Source organism: Anolis carolinensis, chromosome 2 (assembly GCF_035594765.1).
Source record: "Anolis carolinensis isolate JA03-04 chromosome 2, rAnoCar3.1.pri, whole genome shotgun sequence".
Classification (NCBI taxonomy): Eukaryota; Metazoa; Chordata; class Lepidosauria; order Squamata; family Dactyloidae; genus Anolis; species Anolis carolinensis.
The window spans coordinates 203924229-203934420 of record NC_085842.1 but is presented as its reverse complement, the minus strand read 5'-3'; the positions used below and the strand labels follow the sequence as shown (position 1 = coordinate 203934420).

At 43.8% G+C, this 10192-nt stretch overlaps 1 protein-coding gene and 1 pseudogene across 1 annotated transcript; both read left to right on the top strand.

Moving 5' to 3' along the window:
- The first annotated feature begins 525 nt into the window (after positions 1–525).
- LOC100558354 (calicin-like) lies at positions 526–3160 on the top strand. The gene has a single exon (XM_003223338.4). The coding sequence runs from the start codon at positions 1334–1336 to the stop codon at positions 3104–3106; it is 1773 nt and encodes a 590-aa protein (XP_003223386.1). The 5' UTR covers positions 526–1333; the 3' UTR covers positions 3107–3160.
- Positions 3161–5897: 2737 nt separating this feature from the next.
- Positions 5898–8185, top strand: LOC100554758 (calicin-like; annotated as a pseudogene).
- The last annotated feature ends 2007 nt before the right edge of the window (positions 8186–10192 follow it).

The following is a 10192-nucleotide window of genomic DNA, read 5'->3' as shown; positions in this document are numbered from 1 at the left end:
GTTGCTAACTAGAGCGAATTATAGGGAGCGGATAACATCTCTATTAAAGCAGCACCACTGGCTGCCAATAAGTTTCCAGCCCCAATTCAAGGTGCTGGTTATCACCTATAAAACCCTAAATGGTTCGGGTCCAGCCTATCTTCGCAATTGCATCTTCAACTATGAACATGCACAAACTAAGATCTGCTGGGGAGGCCCTTATCCCACTGCCGTTACAAACACAGTTGGTGGGGACAAGGGAGAGGGCCTTCTCAGTACTGGACCCCTGACACTGGAACTCCCTTCCCAGAGAAATTAGATTAGCTCCCACCTTCGCCACTTTCCGGAAAGGCCTGAAAACTTGGCTATTCCAATGTGCCTTCAACTAATCTTGATTTGGCCCTTCTACCCCTGCCTTAATACCTGATCTCTGCACTTTATTACCAGTCCCTTTTAGTATACTGCACACACCTTATTATGTCCTGCCTTCAGCACTGAACACGCCCATTGCGCTCAGCTATCAGTTATTGATTGTTTTTATTTTGTTTTATGTGTTAAATTAATGCAATTGCAATGTACTTTATGCTGACATATTTTATTGTTGATATTGGGCTTTGTCTCTATGTAAGCTGCCCCAGTCCCCTTGGGGAGATGGGGCAGGATATAAGAATAAAGTTGTTGTTGTTGTTGTTGTTGTTGTTATTCAGCAAGTTTTACTTAGGGCCACACAGCCATATCACCCAGAATATCAAGGTAAATAATCCATAATATCTGAATCCACACTGCCATATAATCCAGTTCAATGTGGATTTTATACAGCTGTGTGGAAGGCGCCTTATACAGTATATTAAGAGATTTTTCAGGGCACTTCCAGACAGGCCTATATCCTGGTAACCAATTTCAGATTTTCTGCTTTAAACTTGACTCTATGAGTCCCCCCTGCCAGATAATCTGAGATAAACAGAAAACCTGGGATCAGATCCTGGGATATAGGGCCTGTCTGGAAGGGCCTTCAGTTGTAAGAAAAATCTCATTATGTACATATATGCAGACAACAGTATTTCAAAATTCAATAAATGAATGAATAAATAATCCAAAACACTTCGTCCCCAAACATTTCTGATAGAGGTACTCCGCCTGTAACTCTAAGAGGCCTAGCCACAGGAATTCTGTCAGTATAAAACAGCTAAGCTGAAAAGGCTGTTTTCAATGCGTGTCATAGGTAATTGTGACCTGGCGGGTATAACTGCTGATGTGATTCCACTTTGCCCAGGGTGGAATTTTCAGTCCCTGGGGAAGGAGCCCTCTAGGTTTGTGCCAGCTCTATTCATCCCGGGTCAGATTGATTCCAAAAATGAGGATAAAGTTCACTGAAAAGAATCACAACAGTTTTATGATGCAGGCCCTTGACAGGCAAAGAAAGAACAAGGAGTTTTGTGATGTGGTTCTCAGAGTGGACCAGAATGACTTTTACGCTCACCGCAATGTCTTAGCAGTGGTGTCCTCGCAAATAAGGGACATGATATCTGGTGAGAATACGAAAACAGATGAATTCTTCATTTACATTGATTGCAAGTGCTTGAGCTCTGCCTTGGTGGAGGAGCTGCTCAATTATTTTTATACAGGGAGCATCATGATTTCAGAGAAGAACGTGGGAGATCTTTTGAAGGGAGCCAAGCACTTCAATTCTCAGACTCTGAAAAACCACTGCTCTGATTTCCTACAGAGTTCTCTCAAGAAGAACAACTGCTTCCAGTATCTTCTCTTGGCCACTGTGTATGATCTGAGGGAGGTAGCAAATTTGGCCTATGATGGCATCCGAGACAATTTTGATTATTGGGCAGGGCCACAGGGCAGAGGAGAATTGATGCATTGCCCCTCTTCCATCTTTAGCAAGCTCCTTGAGGATGAAAATCTTCATGTGCAAAATGAGGACCAGATCTTTCTGGCTCTCCTTCAGTGGGTGAAATATGAAAAGGCAGAAAGAGAGAAGTTGTTTACAAAGTTTTTTGATTATTTATATTTATCTGCCGTTTCCACCAAGACACTGCTTGCTGCCTGTCGTGAAGTGTCGCTCTTTACTGACCATAGTGGCCCATTGGCCCGAATAGAAGGCATCTTGAGTGAGCGTAAACAAGGCAAGCCCCAAAGCCTGATGCTGAACCAGAGGAAGGGGGCACTAATGGACTCCGTGGTGATTCTGGGAGGGCAAAATCAGCAGGGGGATTTCAGCAGTGGGGTTTTTGCCTACATACTTGGAGAGAACATCTGGCTGAAGCTGACGGAGATGCCTTACAAAGCTTCGGCTCTTAGTGCCACTTCATTGGGGAAATATATTTATGTCTCTGGAGGAACAACAGAGATCATGTCTGGCCTGAAGACAGCATGGAAATATGACATGGATGCTAACTCCTGGCTTAAGCTCCCAGACCTGCCCATAGGTTTGGCCTTCCACACCATGGTGGCTTGTGGAGGGGCCGTGTACTCCATCGGAGGAAGCACAGCTCCAAGAAAACACATTTCAAGTATCTATAAGTACAGTGATGTCAAGGAGAATTGGGTTCTTGCTGGGAAAACGAGCATACCTATGGATGCAACAGCAGTAATCACCAAGGGGGACAAGACAATTTATATTGTGACCGGGAGGTGCCTGATGAATGGACGCATCTCCCGAGTGGGTGTGCTGGACTGTTTTGACATGGAAGCCCGGAGTGTGGTGCAATACATCACATTCCCCATTCAGTTCAACTATAAACCCTTGTTGTCTTTTCCTCAGGAGAACATCTTGAGTGTTCAGAGCCACAAAGAGAGTGTGGAAATAAACCTCCAGAATATTAAAATGAACAAGTCCACAAAACTTATGCCTCTCTTACCAAATAACTATCACTTGGATCTCTCACATGCAGTGTGCTCAGTCGGAAATAACAAAGTCTTTGTGTGTGGGGGTCTTGCATGGCCAGATCACCAGCATCCCACGGGACATTCCATTAATCGGCAAGCATATATGTTAGATCAAAGCACAGGAGAATGGAGGGTGTTGGCTCCACCTCCAGAAGCTCTGGATTGCCCTGCTTGTTGTACAGCTAAGTTGCCATGTAAGGTGCTCCAGAGAACAGTCGTCAATTAATTTGGTAAAGCAGAAAAACTCCCAGGTTCTAAAATAAAGAATGACTGGATCATAGATCGAAGTTGCTTCCTTTTTCTTGTTATCAAAGAATCCTAGAATCATAGAGTTGGAAGAGACCTCATGGGCCATCCAGTCCAACCCCCTGCCAAGAAGCAGGAAGATTACATTCAAAGCACCCCCAACAGATGGCCATCCGCTTCTGCTTAAAAGCCTGCAAAGAAGGAGCCTCAACAACAGTCCGGAGTAGTGAGTTCCAGTGCCGAACAGCTCTCATAGTGAGGAAGTTCTTCCTAATGTTCAGATGGAATCTCCTTTCCTGCAGTTTGAAGCCATTGTTCCGCATCCTAGCCCCCAGGGCAACAGAAAACATACACTGTACAATTAATTATATCAAGAATTCTGATGTAATAGTATAACCATGTTTAGATGACCTGAATCACTGACCTGGGTACAATTGGAGTAGGGAATGAAATTGAGCATCTCAATAAAATATTATATATTTATAATAACACTTAAGGAGCCACGCTGGCGCAATGGGTTAACCCTTGTGTCGGCTGAACTGCTGACCTGAAGGTTGGGTTGCTGACTTGAAGGTTGCCAGTTCAAATCTGCGAGATGGGGTGAGCTCCCATCTGTCAACTCTAGCTTGAGGGGACACGAGAGAAGCCTTCCAGCAGAATGGTAACACATCCGGGCATCCCTTGGGCAACGTCTCTGTAAACGGGCAAATCTCTCACAGCAGAAGCAACGCAGTATGTTCTCAAGTCGCTTCTGACGCGATTAAAAAATAACATATTCAATTATGTAGTGTGATTTTTCAGTGCAGAACTCTCAAGTGTACACTGGACCTTCCACATTAGCTGGGGCCACAAGTACATGATCCCTCCAAAACAAAGAATGCAACCCAAGAGAGTGCTGCTTGCAGAATCATTCAGTCCTCTGTGGCTGGAAATTGATTATAAAATGGCACTGGTGGACTTCCTAGCTTCTTTTTAATAATGTATAATGAAATCTGCAAAAGTCATATCCACAAACATGGAAGGCATGTTGTGCTTTCAAAACAGCTTGAGTTGTGCAACATACATATTTGCCCACAATTGCCCATATTTCCACAGCTACGGTATCATATTGATGCCATAGTAAAGGTAAAGGTTTTCTCCCTGACATTAAGTCTAGTTGTGTCTGACTCTGGGGGTAGGTGCTCATCTCCATTTATAAGCTGAAGAGCTGGCATTGTCTGTAAACACCTCCAAGGTCATGTGGCCAGCATGACTGCATGGAGAGTTGTTACCTTCCTGCCACAGCAGTACCTATTGATCTACTCACATTTGCATGTTTTCGAACTGCTAGGTTGGCAGAAGCTGGAGCTAACAGTGGGAGCTTATCCTGCTCCCTGGATTCGAACCACCAACCATTGGGCCAGCAAGTTCAGCAGCTCAATAGTTTAAGCCGCTGTGCCATAGCTGCTGTTAAATTTTGGTGACAACTGTAATGGTTCAAGAATCCCACTGGGCTCTCAATAGGGTGGAGGGACCCAATGCAGACCCATCCTTTGGGATTTCCCCAGAATGCTCCTTATGCCAGTAGGCCTGGCAGAGTGCCATCAATCTTTCATTCTATGATGCCCTCTGTTTGGCACATCATGGCATTGTAATGCTGATTGTGGAGGAGGAAAACCACAGAAACCACTGGCTAGCAGCAACCAGCAGATTGATTGTGCAATGGTTTGTGGTGGGAGCAAACACTCACTTTAGCTGTCAGTCTCTGGGATTGCCCCTGCAGCAGCTAAAGTCCACAACCAGCTTAACTATCTGTGTCTGGTTTTCTAAAGGGAGGAGGAAGAGGTCTGTTACAGATTTAGTTGGGTCTGCAACATGAAGAACCATGTGTTTAATATGCAACCAGGTTCCTTGCTCCGCCTGCTCTTTATCCAGAAGATCTTGACAATGCCCAGGAATCTAGATGGACATAGATCCGTTTCACTAAGGTAGTACAGTACTATATCGTTTGGCTTTGTGACTCCACAGAAAATACGATCATTAAATAAAAATAGCGTTTTTCGTAGTGAAGGACTCAGACATGTTTTGGATCCCATCTTTTTACCCAAAGGGGCTGAGTTTTACAGCCCTAGGTCGGTCCCGTTTTCCTATCAACCTATCCTGCTGAACACCTTGAATGGGGAGATGCATGGTTTTGCAAGTGCTTTAGATCACAACTCCTAGCTTTCCTCATCAGTGCCTATGCAGATTAAGAGTTGCAGTCTTCCACCCATGTACTTAGGTAGGGGAGGGGATGGATGGCCAAGAACAACTGTCCAGACCCCACCCTTGGCACACCAAAGTAGCCAATCAGCTTTGGGAACTGCCAAGATGTATTGTGGCCAACCAGTCAGGCCTTGGAGGGGGTGGATCCTGCCAGCCACAAAATCTCTCTGGGAGCCACCATGTGCCTTGGGAAGAAAGGGTTCCCAGAAAACCGGGTGCCATTTTTCTAACAGGTTGAGCTATAGGAATTCTATCAATATGAAACAGCTATGCTGTTTCAATGCATATCATAGGTGTTTATGGCCCGGGAAGTATAACTGGTGAAAACCCTCTGAAGACACCAGTCACAGATGCAGGCGAAACATCAGGAGAAAATGCTGCTAGAACACAGCCATACTGCCCAGAAACCAGACAACACCCTAGTGATACCGGCCATGAAAGCTTTTGACAATACATATAACTGGTGACTTCACTCCACTTTGCCCAGAATTGCCTTCCTATCAGCTGGGGAAGGAGGTTTAGGTTTATGCCACTTCCCTGCTGTCAAGGTCAGCTTGATATTGAAAATGATAAAATTCACTGAAAAGTATCTCAACAGTTTTGTGATGCAGGATCTTGACAGGCAAAGAAAGAACAAAGAGTTTTGTGATGGGGTCCTCAGAGTAGACCAGAACTTTTATGCTCACCGCAATGTTTCAACAGTATTGCCCTTCCAAGTAAGGTAAATGTTTCCCCTGACATGAAGTCTAGTCGTGTCCGACTCTGGGGGTCGGTGCTCATCTCCATTTCTAAGCCGAAGAGCCAGTGTTGTCCATAGACGCCTCCAAGGTCATGTGGCCACCATGACTGAATGGAGCGCCGTTACCTTCCCACCAGAGTGGTACCAATTGATCTACTCACATTTGCATATTTTTGAACTGCTAGGTTGGCAGAAGCTGGGGCTAACAGCAGGAGCTCACCCTGTTCCCCGGATTTGAACCACCAACCTTTTGGTCAGCAAGTTCAGCAGCTCAGCAGTTTAAACTCTTGTACCACCGGGAGCTCCGATGTCCTCCCAGGTAAGGGAAATGATATTCGGTAAGAATATGAAAACAGATGAATTCTTTATTTACATTGATTGCAAGTACTTGAGCTCTGCCTTGGTGGAGGAGTTGCTCAATTACTTTTAAACAGGGAGCATCATGATTTCAGAGAAGAATGTGGGAGATCTTCTGCAGGGAGCCAAGCACTTCAATTCTCAGACTCTGAAAACCCACTGCTCTGACTTCCTCCAGAGTTCTCTCAAGAACAACTCCTTCTAGTACTTTCTCTTGGCCATTATGAGAAAGGTAGGAAATTCAGCCTATGACAGCATTCGAGAAAATTTCAATAACTAGGACTGCACCACAGGGCAGAGGTGAATTGATGCATTGCCCCTCTTTCATCTTTAGCAAGCTCCTTGAGGATGAAAATCTTCATGTGCAAAGTGAGGATTGGATCTTTCTGGCTCTCCTTGAGTGGGTGAAATATGAAAAGGCTGAAAGAGAGGCATTGTTTACAAAGTATTTTTATTGTATATATGCCATTTCTACCAAGACATTGCTTGCTGTGTGTCGTGAAGTGTCGCTCTTTATTGACCCTAGTGGTTAATTGGCCCGAATAGACTAATGGACTCTGTGGTGATTCTAGGAGGGCAAAATCAGCAGGGGGATTTCAGCAGTGCATTTTCTGCCTACATGCTTGGAGAGAACATCTGGCTGAAGCTGATGTAGATGCCTTACAATCCTTCGGCTCTTAGTGCCACTTCATTGGGGAAATATGTTTATGTCTGTTCCGTCTCCCAGGAGTTTGATTTTACAAGCTGCCCATAGTTGTAGAAATAGCACCTGTTTGCATTTGTTCCAGGTTTGCTGCAGATTCTGCAGCACTCTGATAGTTAGCCATTAGTAGAGTTTGTAGCCAGCTCAGCAAAGTCTTTGCTGCTTGCAGCTTGCAAATTTATTTTTTCTGGAGACCGCCCCTTTTCCTGGGGAAAGAAGGCTCCATTTTGAGAAACCTCTTGCCTTCTAGACTGAAGGAAAAAGAACTCAGATGTGCTTGTGTGGCCAAGCCAGGCCAACTCTGACAAAGCCATTGTAAGTATTGACCTCTGCCTTTAAAACCAGTGCTGAACATAGATAGGGAAAGACCTGCTCTTTCTAAAAATAGTAGCTTAGCACTGGGGCAGAGAATATCTCAGGATTTCTCTGCCACTGGAAGAAGTTCTACCTACATTGCCTCAAAAACTAGCTTTGAGCTTAGATAGTGATAGACCTGCTCTTTCTGATAGCAGCTCAGGGCTAGGGTAAAGAGGATCTCAGGATCTCTTCGCCTTTGGAGGAAGTTAAACCAGAAACTAAAGGGGGAAAGCAAGAAAGGGACATCTGCAAGGTTTTATAAGTTGACTGTTTATATTTGCAACCTTAACTACGTGTGCCAAGTCTGCCATGGACTTCGTGAAATTTTTTTATTGTTCAACTTTGGTTGTGCCTTTGGTTACTGGGATTTCCAGAGCTTCTAAGTAAGGCCCCCGCAGTTCACCTGGGCAAAGGAAGAAGCACATCTTAAAGCTTTAAAGGGTGCCTGGGTGTGATGGCATAATGTCTCTGGAGGAACAACAGAGATCATGTCTGGCCTGAAGACAGCATGGACATATGACATGGATGCTAATTCCTGGCTTAAGCTCCCAGACCTGCCCATAGGTTTGGTCTTCCACACCATGGTGGCTTGTGGAGGGGCCGCATACTCCATCAGAGGAAGCACAGCTCCAAGAAAACACATTTCAGTTCATCTATAAACCCTTGTTGTCTTTTCCTCAGGAGAACATCTTGAGTGTTCAGAGCCACAAAGAGAGTGTGGAAATAAACCTCCAGAATATTAAAATGAACAAGTCCACAAAACTTATGCCTCTCTTACCAAATAACTATCACTTGGATCTCTTGCATGCGGTGTGCTCAGTCGGGAATAACAAAGTCCTTTCCACAGATCTCCTTGTCTAGGGAAGTCAGAATGGCTCTCTTCCTGCTGTCTTTCCAGTGGCTGGCTATAACCTTATTATTCAGGCAGGCTTTTAAAAGAAGAAAGCTTTTAAGACCAAACCAGGGCCTGCTGTGTTTCATGTATTTTAATAGATTTGTTTAATGGTTTTATTGGTTTTGACTATGTATTTTTAATATTTTTATGCTTTTAATGTTTGTATATTTGTTCAGTTCTAAATTATATATTGCATTGCTTTTTACAGTTAGCTTCTTTGGGACTCCTTTTTAGAGAGATAAAGCAGAATACAAATAATAATAATATGTTCAGAGCAACAAAGTGTGTGTGGAAGTAAACCTTCAGAAATGAAGCATCTCAATCAAATAACGCTATGTAATGGAATTTGAAAACAATTATGTTCCTGTTTAACTCTGCCATACTTACTTTGAAAGTAGTTGTTATACTCCAGAAACTTTGTTTTTGTGGCTGCCACAAATAATGTTGAATTGGTTGAGACTCTGTGAGATATTAATTTTAAAACTATAGTAAAGTATGCTGCACTATGTTCCATTTAATTATAAACCATTTATATGTTTTTGTGTTAGAATTAATTAGGAAATGACATTTCTAACCCAGAAACAAAAATGGTGCTGCATAGTGTAATATTTATAATTACATGTTAGAAGGAAAACAGTGTAGTTTTTCGGGTGTTTTAGATTGCAGCTCTCAGCATCCCTCATCAGTGTTTAAGCAGATTCAAAGGTGCACTCCCTGAGAGACATACATCAAAGGATTAGCATTAAATAGCTGATGTAATTCTTCTTCCCATTTCTCTTTTACTCTGGCTATTGTTTGAAAACTCTCCTGCTTCACATAAATGTTGTCTGTAAAAGAAGTGAAAACAAAACAGCCGTAGTGTGCCACAGACCTGAACTGGTTTGTCTTTGGCTGACAGGGCCCCTGGTCAGGACTAGGACTATGCTGTTTGCAGAAGGAAGGAAGTGGCTATCCATGCCAAGAGCCATTTCCGTTCTCAGGGCAAAGAGAGACTGAGGCTGAATGCATCATTTTCATCAAAACTGCTGTGGGAAGGGGCACTGCAGCTGTATCTAGCACGCACACAAGCCCTGTTTTGAAGGATTGGTGCAACTGATTTGCAACTGATTTGCTTTTGTTATTTTAATACAGATGCTGTGAAAAATCACAAAAACAATTATTTCAAGTTACAAAACAAAAGCAGTCACAAATGCTGCCATTGTGGATCAAATACAGGCATCACTAAGTTAAGAATATCTTTCTGGGTGTCATTTTAAACAGATGTTTATGCCTGCCCAGTTCCCCTTTACTTCCTCATTCTTTGTCTTCCTGGAGGTTTCTTAGCAGCATTGGCATGAGGAGGATGCTGAGGGTGGGTTAAAGAAAGGCTTTCAATGCCATGGTGAATCTGCCTGTCTGCAGTCAAAACTGAAATAAATAAATACTGAGCTGGGAAAGGGTAGTATTCTTCCCTAGTCAATAGGTAAAGATAAAGGTTTTCCCCTGCCATTAAGTTTAGTCGTGTCTGACTGTGGGGGTTGGTGCTCATCTCCATTTCTAAGCTGAAGAGCTGACATTGTCCGTAGACACCTCCTAGGTCATGTGGCCAGCATGACCTTTCTGCCGAAGCGGTACCTATTGATCTACTCACATTTGAATTTTTTCGAACTGCTAGGTTGGCAGAAGCTGGGGAAGCTCATGCTGCTCCCTGGATTCGAACCACCAGCCTTTTGGTCAGCGAGTTCAGCAGGTCAGCAGTTTAACCTGCTGCATCACCGAGTGCTCCTAGTCA